A 21231-nucleotide genomic window follows, 5' to 3' on the forward strand; every position below is an offset into this window, starting at 1 on the left:
AAGCAATTGCACTCACCTGAGATGAAGTGGGCTAACTGAATACTTTGTAACACTGTTTCTGCTTTTTCCCTTGACTTTATTATGCAGAGATATGTTTACACTTGAGCTTAAGGTTTCCCTTCCAAAGAAATCCACACAAATGCTCTTGTCCACCCAGTGTGTCACCCTTTGGTGATAATTTTTGGTTCACAGCTGTGTAGTTGGTAAGTTCTGTCTCCTTTTATCTACTTTGAAAGTTATACTTTTAAGACTGTATGTGAATATATTCATGGATGAGATAAAAATGCATGTGATTCTGCACACTTTACTTTGAGTATTATCAACATAACCTAAGCTTGGCTCTGTTTGGGTTGATCCATCTGGCCATGAAAGCAAAACCTGCCATTCCAAAATCTATGAAGTGAAATGCGTGTCAAGACATATTGGAATCTTAGTGTGCACTGTAAAATGTTCAAATCTACTGGATAATTTGTCTCTACTGAAAAAGCTTTTTCGCATTTCACTGAAGCAAAAGAAGGAAGTTGAGAGAAGGCACTTGCTGGGCGAAGATGTTACAAGTTAATGCACCAGACCTGGGGCAGGGTACTAGCCCTGTCTGTAGCACGCCTGGAGGCATAATTAAGAACAGTTACATGCTGAAACTGCCTTCTAGCCTTCTGGCAGTGCACCCCTCAGCTATCCTGTCAGTCCCTCTCTTTCCTTACATTGCAGGCTCTCTTGGTCAGAGGCTCTTTTTGTTCTGTACTTTTCGTTCAAAAAGCACTTTGGTAATACAAATAATAATAATGCAACTACAGCTTACCACAGAGCTGTACAGATTCATCACTGTACTAGTGACTGCCACAAGATTTATTCTGGACTTTTTCAGATGACAAGTTAGCCACTCAGAACACACTGCAGACAGATCTAGGAATCAAAGCAATTAACTATAGAACATGATACCAAAATTGGGTCTACCTGCTTCCTGATCTTCAGTGACATCAAGAAGGCAGACACAATCTGGCAAAAAGAGAAAAATGAAGATAAAAGTGGGACTCTTTTTCATTAGTTTCTTTTCAATACAGCTGCATGGGAAGTGTCTTTCTTCTTATCTGTTCAGTCTGGAATAAGTCAATGCAACTACATTACTGATTTTTAGTGGTTATACTTACAAAGCAAAGTAACAGAAAATTAGTTGGTTGGCAGTGTCTATCTAATCCCTCATGGAATAACAATGCCCTGTTTCCAATTCCAGTCTCCTTCTGTGCAAACTTCAACACTTCTACAAGGTATGAAATACAAGGTAGAAGTGTTACTCACTATTTAAAAATTGTTTGACAGCATAAAAACCTTATGACCAATTTTTAAAAATATTTACTCTTTAAGAGATTCCTTATGATATTTTACAGTCCTGGATATGAGTTAGTATTGCTCCTTAAAATGTAGTTTCATATCTGGAATAAATAATAAATGAAATACCACTTTCTATTGCAAAAATTTTACTATAGTACATTTGAAAGTACAGATAGTAGAGAGGACAAATAAAAAGTCAGTGACTGTGCAGAACAAGGCTCCACAGATTCATTCCAACCCAAGTCAGTAAATTCATGTGACAGAGGCCCTGCCGTACTGTACAGAGGTTAGGGCTGGGAACACTGGTGGCATTTTTGTGGAGCTAATAAGGCACACAGCTCTAAGTCAAGCTTCCATTCACTTGCCTGTTCAGTGTTAGCACTCCTGGGAATAACCCAAGTGTTTCTGCTCCCATTTTAAAGTGAACCTGGACTAAAGATAACTCAGAGTTGCCTTTGCTAGAACTCTAGTGGGACTGGAAAGGAGGTTGAAAAATAATTTTGTGTTTATATAGAAAGTGCGGGTTTTGTGGTGCAAAACATTTTGCTTATCCCTTGTCCTTTCTCACTGCCTTTGTTAAAGGTAATAGAAATGATGAAAATGGTAATCCTGAAAATATCCTAAAAACAAGATGAATACTAAAATATACTTGAGTTTGTAATGTAAGCTGGTTTGAAATTTAAACTGACTGAAAAATATCATTTTACATCAGGAAAGTACTTCATCTTACTGACTGAGGAGGTTTCTAGAATATTGTGCTCAGTTCTGCACCACTTAATCAGCAATAGTTAGAGAGTGCTTGGAGACACCAGAATAGTGAATAAGTGTCTGAGCAAAAAATGAAAAAATAAAGGCTAAAAAATGCAGTAAGTAATGATGACCAAAGCAGAAGGCAATAGGCTGCAGGGTATAAAGAGTGAGGATGAATAAAAATATTTAATGTAAGGCACAGAGATATTTAAGTATAGGCTGAATAGCCAATAAAAGTGGCAGAATAGAGGCTAATATCCAAAAGTAAGTAAAAGGATTATGTAAGACTTTAAAAATTAGATTTGGCAAAAGGGCATGAAATATGCTATTGGAAGAAATGTAATATTGGCAGGGAATTTGTACTAAGATATATTCTCAGTCTCTTACAGTATAATCAAATGCAGAGCTCAGTTTGGATTCCTGTGCGTTGATTTGAGTCTGCAATTGTAGAATTTGGCCAGATGGGATGTTTATCCATGTAGATTTCGTTTCTGTAATCTTGTCTTTTAGAAATGCAAACACTCGTGCAAAAACAGGAAAGGCATGTATTAACACTTCTAACAAAGTTATCCCCCTGTGTTTCTCTTAACTAATGTCCCATGTTTCACTAAAGTTTGGGGGTTTTTTTCTGCTGAATTATATCCTTTAGACTAGGTACTATGCAGGAGTCAATGAGACTGTCCAAATTTTTATTAACTTGAAGTTCTTATGTCTCTTCTGTGTTGACTACCTATAATCATAAAAAATATGGCTTGAGAAGAGAGTTATATCTGTTATTTTATGCAAGCTTGTCTTGCTTTCTATTTTTCTGTCATTTCTTTGATACTGATGCTGATGTAGCAGGGGAATTTCATTCAGCAACTTTAGAACTACTCATAAAGAGAAGGAAAAAAATAAATATTTGTGACCCTTAGCTGGTGAGCAAGCTGAAGACTGAATTCCCAGCTGTTTCTGACATGGAGCTTTTCAGGCAGAAAGTGAAAATCCTTTTGGTCAAATAATTTTTTTCTGTCAATAAAGGTGGAACATAGAGGAAAAAGAGCTATTGGTATGCCTTAGCTCACCCCAAACATAGGGACAAAGGTAGATAGGTATTTTTAATTGGATACAGTATTAAGAGAAGCACATGAATCTTTTTGGCTGTATTAGGAAAACCCAAAAAACCTAAGAAACATTTGTGAATGGATTGTGTCATTGGTGTGTTGCACAGTCCATGGAGTGGTCAGTTTATTTAACATGCCAGTGATGTGGTAACTTTGTAGTGCTTTACTAAACAGGGAGAGCAACCGACTTTATTGTGGTTTTTATATAAATTAGAGGGTTTGAGTCTTCATTTATTTGCACTTCACTTGTTCTCTAATATGTAAAACTAAACGTTAATGCAAATAATTGTGCTTGTCTAGAAGCTTTAGTTTTAAACGGGGGGAAAAAGTATAAATTAAGAAGCAAACAAACCCAAAAGTGTTTCCTTTTGGTACCAACATTTTAGACATAGTTTGTAGTGTCCAATATTTCTTTCCAGCTACCTGAATAGCAGCTTCCTATATCTGGTCTGTGGACTCGAGTTTTCCTGTGATCACACAACAGATTTATATTATAACTGTAGCCACTGTTACTCGGTGATCACTCTGTAAATGCTAGAAAAATATTGTAAAAAGTTAAATGCTTTGAATTTTGTGTACGCTGGAAAAAGAGTTAAATACCACTCCCTACTGAGCTGTGATCATCTGTGTAGTGATGTAGACAAAACTTTGAAATCTTGTTGATTTAAAATTCTGCTGAGCAGGCTTCAGGGCTTACAGGGACAGGTGGGTCTTAGTTTGTCCAGGCTCAGGCATTGAGGTCCCGAAAATACTGACACTGAAGAAAAAAATAAGGAAGACCATATTCACAGACTGTTGGAGTTTGACGTATACAACACTGACACCCCGTTTTTACTTTCATTTTCTAAAAAAATTAGGTATTTTTAATGTCCCCATTTGCCTTGTCAGTCCAGTAATTAAACTGAAAGAGGGTAGATTTAGATTGGACATAAGGAAGGAATTTTTTACAATGAGAGTGGTGAGACACTGGCACAGGTTTCCCAGAGAAGCTGTGGCTGCCCCCTCCCTGGCAGTGTTCCAGGCCAGGTTGGACGGGGCTTTGAGCAACCTGGTCTAGGGGAAGGTGTCCCTGACTGTGGCAGGGGGGTTGAAACTAGATGATCTTTAAGGTCCCTTTCTAACACAAACCATTCTGTGATCAGTCTAATGACGTTTGAACCTGCTGGCCAGTTTTGGGCCAGTGTGACAGATATGGGCAGCTCTCAAAGACAGTTTCTACTGGCATCCTGGAGTTCAGCGTGGGGTAAGGTGCATATGCAAAGCAGTGCCTGTGCTGAAGCAGAGCTTTCAGAGTGAGCTCTGCATTTATCTTTCAATTGACCTGCCCTTGCCCCTGGCTAAGCCATGTGCTGTGTGTTGGAGCTAGCGATAGCATGTTCTGTCCCTTTTTAATCTAGATGGGGGGTGTGGGGCAGAGCGGGAAGGGTGCTTTGGAGACCTAATGGGGATGGTCGGTCCTAGTCAGCAGTGCGAAAGGGGGTGCAGTCAGTCAGGCTGTGGGAATAGCAATTTGTGAAACAAATCTAAGGAAACTAGGTGTTATGGAATAAATTTCTGTTTTGTATGCAAATCATGGGTGTAAAGGTAGACCTGAAATCTAAATACATCTCTCAGAACACTGGTATTTTGGACGTAGTAATGTAGCAACTGACAAACTCATTGGAGTGGAGCAGAGGTAGTGACTCAACTGCAACTTCCTGTGCATTCAGGTGAGGCCACCGTGGTCTCTGCTGCTGAGAGATTAGGCCTAGAAATTCTTCCAGTGTTGAACCTTCTAGACATTTTCAGCATTCAGTGGCTGTAGAGAGCCACATGTTGCCAACAGCAGGGTAAAAGGGCCTTGAGCAGCTGAGCCAGGCAGCGTGCGGTGGATAAGGGAACACAGGTTTTGCTGCAGCGGAAGCTCGTGGCCAGCCTGTGCAGTGGAGGACTGTCTTGCTTGGAGAGTAGCCCTTGTCCTCCAGCCAAGCTCTGTTTGCCTTTCCTGTTGGCTGTAGTGAAAGCTAAAGCTGAAGCTGGCGTGTGAGGAAGCATTAAATAAGAAGCAAACGTGCTTGTTGATAATGAATGTGGTACTAGGAGCTTGGATAATAACCTCTGTTCTTTCTGAGCTGGATGACTATAAAATATATGCACCATTAGACTGAATAGCCATGCCATTGTTTTAACTTCTATGGCAAGATATTGTGCATCCTACCAAACAAGATCTGGAGCCGTAAAAGCATGGGTTGTCTGGTGAGGGGGTGCAGAGGTATAAATGCTTTGCATCTGAGGTTGTTGTTTGAACCTGAGTTTTTGACACCTAACATTTACCGGTAGCTAGACAAGTGTCTACATGAATCAGTGAACAACTCTTACACTTTATCTGCTGCTGATGGGATGCAATGGAGACAAGCCAGACTAAGCAGGCACAGCAAAGTGGCCCAGAAGTGAACTGGAACAGGATCTGAACTACTCTGTCACCCTGAGAGATGGTCTGTCGTGCTTGGAGCTGAGGCGGCTGCGTGGGGGGTGTGTGACTTTGCAGTACAGCTACTGAATGCTTGCGATGTGGCTAAGAAACCTCAGTTTCGTACTGTACTGTCTCATCAACAATCACAAGAACTTAACTGGATAAATATGCAGAGATTTCAAATGCATTTGAGAGTCACTTTGTTTTTAATTTGAGTACTGTTGTAGTCTGAGAACTTACCTCTTCATATGTGGTGTTTCATAAGCAGATAAAGTGTTAGGCAAAAATGCAAGAACCAACAAGTTTTCTGTTGAATCCCGGCTGACAAAATTCCAGGGAAAAATATCATATGCAGCAGTAGGGTGTTTATTAGTTCTATTTCAATTGGCCTGGGGGTTTTTTGACCTTTAATTAAAAGAAATGCAGGATTTTATTTCTGTTAACTGCAGAATAATGAAACCATTTAGCTGTTTAGTAATAGTAACCTCTTTCCTCAAAGTACAGTTTAATTAAGAGCTAATATTGCAAAATTTCATATAGAATCCTGAAAACAGTGTGCTAATTACTTTATTAAATAGTATTGGCACCAGGTATTTAAAACGTTCAACTTACCTTGGCATAATTAGCTCGTTCTCATTAGCTGCTATCTCAACGTGCAAGAAGTGAGAAGCTGGTAAAGGAAGTTAGAAATATTTCTTAAATCTCTTGGTTGTACAAATGATTTACCTAAATGAAAGCGCCTAATTACTTGAAAATGTATAATTGAACCATCAACAAGATTGTATGTGATATAAAAAAGAAACCTCTGAAGGAAGACCCAGTAACATTAAAACAGTGTGTTCTGATGAAAAAAGTTTTGATTGAAATAAATTTAGAGAATCACAGAATCATTCTGGTTGGAAAAGACCCTTGGGATCATTCAGTCCAACCATCAGTGGCTACTTGTATTTTTAGTATCCTTTAGTGGACCTCAAATTCAGACGCCTAGTTACAGCATCTGTGCACATAAAATAAAGTTGTGTCTCCTGAATTTTTTGAAAATCAGGTCCACTATATGGGATACTGAAAAGCCAAGATGTATGTAATTGGACTTCGGCCTGATATCTCATCTTATTGACACTTTGAAGAGAAGCTGGGTTACCCAGTTAATGGAGCTTATTGAATTTGTTGAAAAGACTCACACTGACTTCTTCAGCTGGTGAGTATGAGCCTTACAGGAAGTCAGATAAGATACTCAGGCGAATGGATCTGGCAAACAGTCCAAATTAACCCAAGCAATCAATGGGAGCTTTGCCTGTCCTTCACACTAAGGAATCAGCTCCGAGGCATCCCTGTTTGATAATTTAAAACCACAGTTGCTGCAGGTACAATCTAGCTGTCAGTAAATGACAATAATTTTTAAGTAACTGAAACCAGGTACTTTGTTTCATCTCCAAGGAATTTTTGCACACATTTTCTGTTTTAAATTCTACCATATTACATGGTCCTTTGTAAATAGGCATCCTGCTGGCACGTGGTACTTCTGGACTGTTACATCTTTTGAAGGACTTGGTAGACTTATCAAAGTCCATGCTTTTAATTGAAAGAATAATTTGTTTCTTGAAGCTATTGTATCTTAATAAACAGGTGTGTCTACCCCCCCCCGCCCTTTTTAATTCAGTTGCACAAAGTAGCAGAAATAGCTGTCTTCAGCTCACATGCAATCTGATATTTTATGAACTTGAACAGATGTATTGTCAGCAGTTTAGTTTTCCATCCCTGTTTCATCAGTCTTTCTATTTCTGCTGGATTGTGTCCTCTTGGACACCTTGCTTCCACCGAACTGTAGAGCGATGTGTTTCCCCACTTACACAGTTTAGGGTCTGTTTATAAGTTATGGTCTCTGCCAGCTAAACACTTTGCAGAAAAAGCTGAAAGTTTTCTTTGTTTTCATCTCTTGCCCTCTCTGTAGTGCCAGCTCTGTTAAGAGAGTGCACAGTCAAAGAAAATTTAAGCATTCTTCTCATTTTGTCTGAAGGATGTTCAAGATATTTTTTCAGATACACCCAGTATACCCAAAGCAATTATTCTTTCTCCTGCATAGATTAAATGTTTATGGTAATGGGTGTCAAAATGCTAATCTTGGAAATCCAGAAAGAATAGACATTGAATTTTAATGATGTTCCAAAATACATAATTTATCATGAGGGAAACATTTTTCCTCAGAAGCAAAATAGTCTGTCTAATAAAATAATGATTCCCAGCCATTTGGGATGGACCTTCATTGAGGCTGTCTTCTGTTTTTTCTTGCCATACTGCCTCTCACTGCCTCCAAACACCCCAAATTCTTGCCTGCTGCCTTCCCATCCCCTATCACCACCGCCATTTCTTGAATGCCTGCCATCACGATCTCAGTACTTCTCACTTTCAGGCCGCTGCCACACTGTTGCTACAACTTTTCTTGCGGATCCCCACTGCTGCCTCCCCCGCATCTCTCCCTTCCCCAGGCAGTGTGTCCTCCCTCCTCCATTTTCTGCCATCAACCTCAGCAGTGCCAGGACAAACCTGGGACTGATCATCAGGCACAGCTTGTTAACCAGGCCATGGTTCTGTGCCACGCTGCGCCATGCCTCTAATGTTGGACACTTTGCTAGTGCCTCTAAGTTTAGGGACTAGTATATAAAACATGATAAAGCAAATCTCAAAATATATCTCTGAAATTTCCAATACTGACTGTTGAACTCTAAAGAGAGGCATGATGCTCTAAAAATCATAATATTTGTATGTGTCATAAATGCAAATTTCAGCTGCATATCTGTTACGTTCCTCAATTCTCTTTTCCATTTCCTCCCCAACCCTCTTTTTTTTTTTCTTTTTCTTCTTTTCTTTTTTTTCTCTTATAAGCAAGTGAATTTGCAATACGGGTAGAAACTTTAGAAAAGGTCAGGTTCCGCAGAAGGGAAAGTTCAAGGGAGGCAGGTGGGGTGCGTATACCTGCCCAGGCAGCTTCAGTAGCAGGACTCTTTTTCTCAGAGCATGGATGTGCTCAGCAAAGGCAAAATGATGTCACCAAAAGTGCAAAGTAAAGGATATCACATCAGTTACAGCTCATTAAACCCCTACATTAAGAACTCCACTCAGAAGTTAAAATGGCTTTAGTTATGTTTCTTCCCTCTCTTGCAGGGGTTAAACTAAAGAGGAAATATTGTACAGAAAATTAAAGCTGTTTCTGCATAAGAGCTCCCACAAAGGGGCTTCGTGTGCTTAACTTGTGTGCTTTCATGTTACACTTCCTATTAATTTATTTTACCTTTTCAGAAGGTCCTTGCGTTTATTAAAGAGCCAGCGTGGCATTAGAAGTTTTCCTCAAAAGCAAAGTAATTCCTAATTTAAGGGCTCCTTTGATAGTATTGTTAGACATGAAATAGTAAAGCAAGCATTGAGAGATGAGTTCTGCTTCCCAAAAAAAAAGGACAAGGAGATAGGATTTTTAGAAAATTATGAAGCTGACCTTGCTTTTGTTACTGACATGAAAGCAGGTACTGATTTGAAGTTTAGGATATTAATGCTGCAGCATTGTGAGGCTATGTGTATCTGCTTACCAATTTAGTTAAAATCCGTGTGATTACAAGGAAAATTAACAGCGTTTTGAACTATTTCGCTTTTCGAGTGACTAAGTTCTTTAGCAGCTTTTGAGCAGGAAAATAGTCATAAATATGTTGGTATGACTACAGAAAGAATTCATAGTTCCTCTGGTGAAGCAGAGTTCAACAAAACATTCTTGATTTATTTGTTTGATCAGCCAAGATGTTTGAGTCTGAATATTTTTGTTGATGCTGAAGAAATTACTACTGTCTGTTTACCAAAGACAAGTTGACACTTGTGACTTCTCTGCGACAGACTATAAAGTGAAATCATGTAAAGAGATATTCGAGGACAGCAGGCAGGATGGTTTTCTGGCTGTGGAAATGGGAAGCAAGTTTGGCAATATGAGTTTTATCCTTGGCTTTACTGCTTATTTACTTGAGCAAGAGCTTTTGACAGCCCATGTCATCTGTCTGTGCCTCTGTTTGTCCTGTCTATAAGATGAGAAAAATCAAATAAAACTGTTTACATTGTAAACAAAGTTGGTATTTATGAATGAAATTGTTGTCAAGAAAGAAAGAGGCCATCTGTACAAAGGAAGGAATTTTCATACATTTCTATTGCGTGAATATTTCAATTAAAGAATAATTCTCATGGTTCCTTCTGTTCCATTTGTGATCTTAAGAGTCCATTTTCTCCCACATTCTCAGTCAGTTGAGATCCCATTGGCAATTACAGCAGCTTACACTTGCTGAGATGTTTCATCAGAAATTAAATAGAAGTAACTAAAATGGGATGATGCTGATTAATCATCTGAGAATCTGGCTTTATTTACAATATACATGATTTCTTATATTCCTTTCATTATATTATAAACTTGTCAGATGCAAGTAATGAAAGAGCCCTGTTGTTTTGCTGTCGGGATAACTTTTGTCTATTCCTTGGATTGTAACAAGGCCTTTTTCTGAGGTTATTCTGGAGTGTTGGTGAAGAAGGGGGTCTTTCATCATATATTGAATTCTCACATTTGAATTCTGGCACAAGGCATTTCCTAAACTCAGTATGTGAGCCTAGGAAAAGTTGAAAAGAAAGTACTCCATTGTAGCTGTGTACATGAAAGTGATCATGCAGCCAGCAATTTATTTTCCTTATAGTACCAGTGGAAGTATAACATATGTACCAAATAATTATTTAGAAACATATGAAGGCTTTACTAACCAGTTTGTAAAATATAATCTTCAGTACTAGTGTATTTATGTGACACCTCATACAGATACCCAGAGGGCTGTTCATAAACCAGTCATAAAATAGACAGAAAATATCACCAGCTTACCTTCAGCATATAAAACAGCATTTAGAAATGAAATTTCAAGCTTTTTGTCCTCCCGCTTCTTTCTTTCTCTCTTTCTGATACTCACAGTAATAGGCCCTGCCATCTGCTACTATATATTTTTCATGAGTTTTAACATTTTGTTTTTAGAACCTGAAAGATGAGTAAAATGTCAAGTCACGCAGAAAATAATCATAGGCATGACAACTCAAATGTTATCTCAGCTTGTCTGCACAAAAAGTGGTTCACAGCAGGCCTGTGCCCTCCCTCTTTGCAGATAGAGCAGGTGAGCAGGTACACCGTTGGTATTAGCTGATACATTTTCAAACACCACCACAAGGCTTTAGCAGAATATCCCCTGTTGATTTTAATGAGAGTAATGTGGCCAAAAAAACCAACAGCATCACTTTCAAAGTTCGTTCTGTAGAAGGTGAACTTCAGATTTCCTTTAGAGTTTCATGTTATTTGAGTGTGATTCGGAGTGTCTTATTGTGACTGCTGGCCTAAATAAAATGCAGTCATCAGGCAGTCATTGAGGCAAGAAGGTGGTAACTACATTAACAAAATGAATTCTGAGCGAAGAAGTAAACTCTATGTTGCATTATCATAGAAGTGTTATGGGCTTTTTCCTACCCTTCTCCCCCCTCTCATTTGAAAGCCGATGTGCAACTCTCCTGTCAGCCCTGTAGCTGCAGTGGGCAAGGGAGGTGCAGCAAAGGTCTCCTTCCAGGTTGTGTTGCTCTGGTGTTTCCAGCTGCTCTTTGTTTTTCCCATTCTGTTTTTCCATCATGCTGAGACTAGACTGGAGCTGACAAGCTGAGAAGGTGTTAGAAAGGTACAGACCTTCAGCTCAAAAAATGCTCACAGATCTTAATCTAATTTGGAGGGAGAGATCTGTGCAGCCCATTCATGCCACCTTGCTGTCAAGCTGCACTCAGGATCTCTTTCATTCAACAATATGTACTGTTAATGTAATAAATGTATAGCCATATCATTTGCCTCCTACATTTTTAACTGTGCAAAAATAAAATTATTTCATTGAATAGGTTCCCAGCAGCTCATGGATGGTTTTCATAATAAATCCTCTGCAGATTTGCTGCCTTTCATTAGAATAAGAAGTCTCCTTGGTGATCTTTGCACTCTCAGCCTGTGCAAAAGCCCTCATTACAGCATTGCAAGATTTTTCTCTTAATATTCCACTTCACACATCTCAAGCTTGTTTTCAATTATCTTCATTCTGTGCTTCATTTTACTCATTCCCTTAGAAAGTCCCTTGTTTGCAGGACATTTTCCAGGCTTTCCAGTGAAAGATGATCTTTACCTTACTAGTACTGTTCTTTGAAACTGCCTATACTGTTGTTGCTGGAGCTACGCTGCTGAAGAAGATAATGGGAGTGGCAAATTACTTCCAGATCTGAAAGGACCTTAAGGAATAGGAAGCAGAAAAGTGATGGTTCTTTCACAGATTTAGTTTTGTGATTAATATATATTTAATGAATATGCTTAGGCATAATGTTCTGGTGAACAAGGCAAGTACTACTGATGACTCAGAATTGAAACCACTCATGTTTCGTCAGCCATGTCAGCAAAACTCAAATTTGCAAGTCTCTAGGATGGGGACAAGTGGCTGTCTGTCCTATTGCTGCAGATCAGCTCCCTCAAGTACCAGCTTCCCTGAGCCAGCCAGAGCTACAAGCTTCATGAGCTCGCTGAGGCCTCTGATGCAGGGTAGTAGAGGACTCGAAAGCAGCTGTGTTCCTGCTTCAAGCAGTGCTCCTGTCTCTCCATGGGGCCAGGTGAAAATGCTGACCTCTGGAAAAGGGGTGCTGGGAAAGGCAGGCACAGAGCTGGGATGGATGCACCAGCTGTGGTGTGTGACCACCTCTTACTGGGCATGGGAGCTCCGCTGGACCTGCTGCCTTGGGCCTCTCTTGAGGTTGGTGCACAGGGCAGCCCCTGCTATTGTCATCCTTTGCCTGGTTTTGTCACTAGAATGTCATAGGTATGGTAGTGTAAGAAAACAGGCTTGACAGGGTTTGCAGGTGGAGATCCTACTTTTATTAGAATTGATATAGGTGAGCCCTGGAAAAGACTTGAAGAAGAGCTCGTGTGCCCAAAAGTTTCTCTGATAAGGTGGATATCACCTGCATCTGTAAAACAGGTCATATTTTAAGGAACTGTAACTTGATTATGTTATGCCCCTATCTAAAGCTGGACTTGACTTCCATGCTAACGTTTTGTTGTCATTGGCATTCCAGTTAAAAAAATAGTTTTAGACAAATTACTCATATAATGAAAATGTCCAAAGAAACTGTAATTAAAATTACTGGGTCATATTTTTCAGGGCACCAAATTGTCATTGAATTTCAAGAGTGGGGAGCCTACGAGACCTTTAAACCTTTGAAAATCTCCAGTGATTTTAATCTTTCTGTGCTTTTAAATACATTCCCCTTTCATAATGTGCTTAGAGTTACTCATTTCTGACAATAGTAATGCTTTTAATCACTTTATTAAAATCATTGTGCTGTAATGTATGTTGACTTTGAAAACTCTTTCACGACCTTTGACGTATAAATGTTTCTCTTTCTTTCAAAGGTACTGCATGAGTGCCTGTCTCCAAGTGTGTGTGTGCATGCTGTAGCTGGCCATACACTTCTGATGTGCTGTGTACAGTGTCACAAATCTCTGAACAGTCCAATGTGTTCATAAATTGCCAACTACCAAGTGTGCAGTTGAAGGCAGGTTATTTAGACAAATGTGCACTCCAAGTCTCATTATAGAGGAGGCTTTTTGCTCTTCTGCTTTGTTCTTGCTTTGCAAAGTTTTATTTTGCATTGGAAAGCTGGGTTCCTTTGTTACACCTGGAAAACTAAGTGAACAACAGCAGAGTGCAACAGTTTGGGAGATAACTCCTGAAAGTAATATGTAAATCTTGGGAGTAGCAAATCAAGAAGAGCATACTGAAATCAGAGTGAAGCTGTATCTGATGAATAATAGCTTTCCCCTGTATTCCTGCATGCTGGTTTTTTGTTTGTACTAATTTAATGTAAGTACATGTATGCTGAGAGCCAGTATGCTGAGAAATGTGTCAGTTTGGGGGAATTTAGGATTAAGTTCTTCGATGTGGAATAGACTTCATCTAGATTCTTTCTGTCTTTCTGCATTTTTTTTTTTTCATTGCCAGTAATTTTAACACATGACTAAAATGCTGTGTATGTACTTGACCTGATCTAGAGAAACATAATTCTAACTGTTCACCCTAGTGAATGGAGCAGTGGTTGAGGACACAAGAGGTCTGAATTTCATTTCCTGGCTATGTCCCAGGTTTACTGGCTAATTAGTGAAAGGTCTTTTCTCTGATGCGTGCCTTTGTTTTCCTATTTCATGATTCAGGGAGTAAAACAATATTTAGTAGCTGGTCATCTTTATGAGGAAAATGATGGAGTTTGCATGCTGTCTTTAATCTTTAAATGATAATGAAAATGTATATGACAAAATAACAGATAAAGAGCTGGTTTTAAATAGCAAAACCAGTTGAAAAAACATATACCTGTAAAAATATTTATATTGTTATATTAAATTTCTGTGCCAGGTGTGTTTTCTACAGATATGTTTATATGGTGGGTTGTTTTTTTTTCAGGCCCTGCTTGACACTCAGAATCTTTTGAGAGCTCAGATTACAAATTTTACTTTCAACCTGGGATTTTCAGGGAAATTTTATCACACAGGTAAGAGTGAACTACTAAAATCACTTTCATTTTGACATTCGTTGTAGTATGAGGAAAGTAGGAATGACAGAGACTTAGGGTCTGAATAGAAAGAAGAGTTTCCTTCATAATAGCATAACTAAAAAATCAAATTGTTCTTTCTTCCAGGTTTCTTTGGGACATACATTTGTGTAATTTACCAAATCAAAATTTTCTCCTCAAGTTATTATACCAGATTAACCTTTTGTTTGAGCTGTAGTCTGTTTGGAAATAACCATGTAGGTAGAGCCTGTAAACACCTCTTTGCAGCAACGTTAGTCTTTTAAAAAAGAAAAAAAAAGTGGTCATTCTTTGCATAATTTATTGTCCAACAAGTAGAGCAATTATGTGGAAGTAGGAGAGCCAGGCTGTAGTTTATAAGAGAAAGACTATGCCCTTCAGAAAAGTGTACTGTCAGACTATCAAGTTTCCTGAATAAGAGGAATGTTGTTCCTCCTCCTGCAAACTGGGACACACAGAAATGGCAGAGTCACAGGGCCAGGAGGAGATACTGCAAGAAGGTGTTCCAGGCTTGGGATGACAGCTTTGACAGTAGGGGTTATACATGTTACATACATGTCATTGGATAACAGTAAAATCAGTCCTGAGGGTGGAATAAACACATCTCTTACTGTTGCTTTGTACTTTCATTCAGTTTGAGCTATATCAGATGCTCACTACAGAACCTCTCACAGGAAATGAGGAGAGGGAGGCACATAGAATGGGTGAACTGGATTTTTCTCTGCATCTGTTTTCTGAGCACACAGAGAATTTAGGTTGTAATTTTAGGTGGGCTGGAACATCTTGCGATGAGGCACCTATAATTCTAGTAATCCGTGATGCCTGCATTAGGTACCAGTGTGGAACAGATTGAATTCTTCCTCTTTCATTAAAATTCAGTTCCTTTCAACCTGTTGTTGAGTGGTAAATTCCATGGATCAAATGAAATTTTCTATTGACTTCACTGAGAGATCTGTTGAGCTACCACAGTTTATCCTTTTGGATAGTTTAATCTCTACTGTAGAGATATAGCAATATATATTAACCATTAAAATAATTTTATACTTATACCATTGTAGAAATAGGAAGAAATGAAAGATAAGGTATAAAATAGGATGTGATATAGAAGAAAGAAGGTGCTCTCTACTGTCAAACAGAAAGAAAAGGACACGCATGCAAAATAGGATAACATCAGAGTCTGGAAGAGAGAGACAAAAGGCAACACAAGATAATGTCATAGTTGAAGGATGCTAATATGAAAAGAGGGAAGTGAAGTGACATGTTAGCTAAGGATAGGAACCAAAACAGGATTTATTCAAAACCAAAGGAAGATACACAGAGCTTGAATATCCCTAACTGCTGTGCATGTTACATAGCAGAGGGATAAGTGTAACTCTTCTTGTGTTCAGTTGTGCACCTTAGTCAGTATTACTTGTCATATTGAGAAGAGGCAGGGAAAGAAGTCTGTTATTTAGCACTGAACAGCTGGAGAAGAAAGCAGCTGGGCTGCACAGTCCCTCCACAGGTCTCTCCTGGGCTCAGCAGACTTCAGCTAGACTTGATAAATGTCCAGGTTTCACCCCTGCAGTCTAGGTGACACTTGCACAGTTCAGAGAGACTAGAGATGCCTAAACTTTTTCACATTCAGGACATCACTTGCTCCATCCATTCCCATCCCTTCCTCCCCTTTCTTTTGCTTAAAATGGCCCAGCAAAATGGCCCTGACTGCCAATTTTGTCACCTGCCAGTATCTCAGCAGGCAGAGGTACTTTCCAGACCATTTCTTTTGGCTCAGTTGACAGTTCAGATGCTTTGTAGAGAACATGCGCATGGGTTTCATGGTTTTAGCTGAGTGAGATTTGGCAAAGGTATTGCATGTTTGTAGTACAAACTGACCCAGTTACTGGCTGTAAGCTGAATGAGTTGAGCCTGTCTCTGTTACAGCCCATCCCTTGCTGTAGTTTTCTTCCTTTCTTGATGTGCTTTCTTCTCCCCAGTCTGGCTATCGTATGACCTTTAGGCACTCCTGTCACTTTTCTTTAACAGTGTGTGAACATCACACAGGGCCCCATGGACTCACGTGGGGTTCTAAAATCTAATGATCCTACAAATATTGGCACATCATTACATATGTCTGCCCACATTTTTCATTCACTGCTGCAGTTCCCTCAGAGGTAATAAGGAATAAAATCACAACAGTGAAGGTATGTCAGACAAGGTTTGCTGAAAGAAGGAGGTAAAAGCAAAAAGCATATAGGGTTAGTGAGAGTATGGCTGTATGGATGCAGATAGCATCAGAGCTGAATGTTTTGCTAAACGACTGAAAAAGGAAAATGGATGTTGCAAAATGCTGAGCAAAAGGATTTGTCTGTGAAATACCTCAGTGAGCTCCAGTTACACTTTAAGTCTCTTCAAAGATGCAGATTCCTGGGAACTCCTCAATAGGCCATGATCAGAAAGGTAAGAATTAGTGGTGAAGAGAAAATAATTGTATTACGCATAATATTTTAAAAAGGCTGCTGGAAAAAAATACATTCACATATCACAGGTAACAAAAGAAAAAGAAGTTTGATTGGGGAGTGAATTTAGTTTGGATAAGGAATACCAGAAAAGAATTCTCAACATTTTCATTTATACTCTGTATTAAACTGTCTTGTATACAATTTCTCAGATTCCATCCCTTAGATACTGATGTTACTGATACAGCACATGCATGTGAGGACAGTGTTGTACCCATGTATTCAAGATGCCATGAAAATGGGGCACTCAGTCTTTTACTTGGCTGTAGTTATTTCAAGAAAAGGAATATGTATTTGGAAACATTTAAAATCCTCAGTACTTTAAATGGTCACATTTTATTATGCTAATTTCTTTCTTATATTCTTGTAAATGTTTAAAAATATAATAAAAGTAGAGACTTTACTTCAGAGATTTTTCTGTGGTTTTTTTGCAGGCACTGAAGAGGAAGATGAAGGTGATGACCTGTTGTTGAGGTCTGTAGATGAGTTTTGGTGGTTTCCCCATATGTGGAGTCACATGCAGCCTCATCTCTTCCACAATGAGTCATCACTGGTGGAGCAGATGATCCTCAACAAAAAATTTGCCTTAGTAAGTTATATTTTTGAATTTTATATTGAATTTAGGTATTCAGAAACCATTATTCCTATCTTGTTGGAAAATCAATCCTTGTAGAGTTTGTTTTAATCTCAATGAATTGAAAAAAAAAGAAAGTTTTGATAAAGTGCTTTTTGCAATCACTCTATTTTGCGCTATGAAAATTCTGTTTCTCTACAGTTCTTTCTCCAATTGAAGTTTGTTTTTTTGTGTTACTTTATGAAAAATTTTGAATGGAAAAATTCTTTCAGAATGAAGAATTAGTATGTTCCCATCTTGGAAAGTCAATATAGATAAAAATTTTTCTATTTCAGTATTTTCCTAAATAAAATTTTGTCCAAATAACCCCTTGTTTAGATTAGAAAAAATCCATTTTGTTGCGAAAACAAATGATCCATCAAAACGTGTCAAATGACTTTATGAAAACACTGCATGTTAGGATAAATGAAGTGTGCAACATTTTCAAAGATGCTGTTCTGCAGTGATACCTAATAACACATATGCCCATTGGATCAGCTTTATAAAAACTTTTTTTGAAAAGCATTGCCTTTACTAATTATTTATTCACAGCAAAGCTCTGGAAAAACAAAGTTTCAGTGAGAATATAAGAAAAATAAAACCAGATCTTTAGGTCTGGGGATACTAGAGAAACAGACTTACCTTTTCTCTACAGTTAATTTCATTCAATAAAACCAAGCCAAACTGCTGTACATAGTACATATTATTTGTCTGAAGAAATGTTCCAATGTAAACACATAAAGAAGTGTTATATCAGAATATAACTTGTTTGCTGAAATACATCTATTCTTCCAGCAGCCTAATTTCACTTCCCCCTTTTCAAAATACACTGGTTGCTCTTTAGCTGGCAGGTAATGACTTTGTTCCTTGAAAGAGCAGTGGGATTTGAAATAACAGAACAAAAAAGAGTGCACTTATGGTTATGTGTCAGTGAGTGTAGGAGGAAGGTATAGACCTAGAATATCAAACAATTAAAATTTGTATTTGAAAACTTTGCTTTTAAGTAAGGTATATGCTTTCTTTCAACCACAGATCTTTACCAAGTTTACTGTAATCTGTAGTTGTACTGAGTAGACACCAGCTCAATTTTACTGTTTCCTTTAAAGAAAGCATTTCAATAGAAGTTAGAACCATGAAAATTTAAAAACCCTCTGTCCAAAATTTCCTTTTTTCTATGATTCTGTGTACTGTTGCAAGCTCCACTGCATTAGTTCTTGTAGTTTTGGTGTGACCTAAGACATCCTCTGGGATTAGTCTACAGTATGTAACTATTAAAGTATGTTGTTAGAATAATTCATATTCAACCCTGGTTTAGGTAACTTCATCGGTTTCTATTTTCTTCACTACTTTCAATGCCCTTAATACTTACAGACACTTTATATTAAGTGTTTTTTGTGTCTGAAGCTATTTATAGACATACAGACATGAAGCTACTCATGCTTCATTTGCTTAAAGTATTTAAATGAATAACAGAGATAAGTATCCTGCTTTTTTGAAAGAGGCTGAAATGCTGATGCCTCATGCATTATCAAACTGAATGTGTATATTGTGTGTGAAATGCTCAACTTGGGAATTACAGTCACTAAGAAATAATGGAGACACTGATACATTGAAGATGATAGGCTCATAATTAGAATGAAAGATTTTAATTACATATTTATTAATGCTTATTGTAAAATTTAAGGGAAAACTCCTTAAAAATCAGACATTTCTTTGTAGCTGAATGAAGGAGATTAAATGGGACATTAGAGAATGCAATTTCTTACATGTTCTGTAAAGATTTTTCTTTCTGATGTTTATGCATGCTTAAGGGAAGTAGAAAAGATAAAAGGAAGAGGAACTGAAATATCTGTGATGGACTTATATAGTGTAACTGATGGCGTGTCCATTTTTATCTCCCCATGCAGTAAAACCAATAGGCCAGATCTTACTCATTCCTACTTTGGCACATTACACCTAGCGCACCCTGGCTGTAAACCAGCAGGTGACGCGCTCCCAGGGTGCAGCAGGATTGCTAGTGGGGTGTTTGGATCTTACCCAGGAGCAGCATGGCCTTACGAGAATTCCAAAAGCTGCACCAGCCTCAGGGTGGTAAAATCTTACACCTCATTATGTGTGGCAGAAATTGCTGAAAGGGAGTAATAATTTCACCAGTTTTTTAAATACAGAAAATTTAGGGTTCTCAACTGTGATTAAACCATACCAGTCTGTTACACATGCCATTGTACTAGGTTCAAAGTAGCCCTTTAATGAGGAAGAAATAGCTTTCTTCCCTTGCAGCCTTCACATTTTTAGTCTTATTTCTCGTGTTCTTCCAGAGCAGAAGCAAATACTGCTTTTTGTGAGTTTGCTTTGTTTTGAGCTGTTAGTGAATTTGTCATATTTAAATTATAACAGATACATCTAATATTGAATCCTGACTATTTAAGTTTTTTAAGTCCAGTACTTTAGCTTTCCTGCAGTAGTTGGTCCTTCTCCAGAAAAGATGAAGAAAGATGATTTTACTAAGGTCATGCACCCATTTTTCTTTGATATAAGACTTAGTTTTTCATATTGCTTAGTAACTAGTTTATTCAAAGGAAGAGACCCAGGTATCAACCAACTCTTACCTTTGCACACGAAGTATGGTTAGAAAATATGAAGATGACCATACAAATACAAACAATATAAAAAACTCTTAAACAGAATTCAAAGGTTGTGCAAAGGCAGTTTTCCTAAGTCATTGCAATGCAGCAACATCTTATGCACAGTGTATTGTGCTAATCAGTCTATCAGAGAAATATCTGTTATATACTGTTCCTTTGAAAAGTAACCTGAAAGAAAGGAGAAGGGGTGTCAAAATTCATTGGAGTATGTTGGAAACCAGAAACTGGAAAGAAAATATATTGAATGTCAAGAGAAGGTAATATCCGCAAGGTCAGTGTGTAAACAAGATAAATGACAGAAGTCTGCAAAAATAGAAGATGTACTACAAAAGGGGTTAGTCTACAACATCTGCCTATTATCTTCAGAATTTTACAAGTGGTTATCTTTTTTTCCTTTTTTAAAATGACACTGAAATGGTTAAGCTGGCTTTTGAATATGGTTTTGTGTTTCGAGTGGACTAGAGGGGAAATGCAGTGACTCTCTGAAATTCAGCTAACAATCCAAGTAATTTTGTGGGGACATGTAGTGAAAATCGCATTTTTGTTATTGTAACTGCCAAATGCTACCTGTTGTGTTGAATATGTGCCAGTAATTTCTTCTCTGAATTCTTCGTTTGTGAGCATATTCCTTGCAAGAACTGGAAAGAGTACAGCTTTCAGTTTAATGTAGATTGAAGAAATCAATGTAAAATACATATATATCACTCTTCCCTATATACTCGTAAAATTATTTATTAAAAAGGCTTTTGTATTAAAATCCTGCATTTCATCTTCACCATGCTGCCTTCCATCTCCCTTACATATCAGCATATTTTGATATCACCATTATTTGCATTTTAGAGCTGTTCTTGATCTCTCACAAACAAAGGATTTGAGAAATGCCAAGCCATCAAGTTTCTTACATTTTTGAAAGCAGTCTGTTATGTTTTAGGAACATAGTATTCCAACTGATTTGGGCTATGCAGTGGCTCCACACCATTCTGGAGTCTATCCAGTACACGTTCAACTTTATGATGCCTGGAAAAAAGTCTGGAATATCAGAGTTACCAGCACAGAAGAATACCCACATCTGAAGCCTGCAAGGTATAGACGAGGCTTCATCCACAAAAATATCATGGTGAGTTGTATTTATGATGTTCACGTTACAACCACTCTACCATTTTATGAACAATTTATT

General features: G+C 38.1%; 1 protein-coding gene across 3 annotated transcripts in view; it reads left to right on the forward strand.

Moving 5' to 3' along the window:
• LOC141923093 (bifunctional heparan sulfate N-deacetylase/N-sulfotransferase 3) overlaps positions 1-21231 on the forward strand; it is a 77976-nt gene that overhangs the window by 17192 nt on the left and 39553 nt on the right. For all 3 annotated transcript variants that reach the window (XR_012623181.1, XM_074823558.1, XM_074823557.1), the window contains exons 3-5: positions 14172-14259; positions 17231-17385; positions 20986-21171. Coding sequence is in view for 2 of the 3 variants with exons in the window: in XM_074823558.1 (XP_074679659.1) it covers positions 14172-14259; positions 17231-17385; positions 20986-21171 (429 nt within the window). In the remaining variant the exon portion in view is untranslated. The remainder of the gene's footprint in view (positions 1-14171; positions 14260-17230; positions 17386-20985; positions 21172-21231) is intronic.

The sequence above is a fragment of the Strix aluco genome, chromosome 4 (assembly GCF_031877795.1).
Source record: "Strix aluco isolate bStrAlu1 chromosome 4, bStrAlu1.hap1, whole genome shotgun sequence".
NCBI lineage: Eukaryota > Metazoa > Chordata > Aves > Strigiformes > Strigidae > Strix > Strix aluco.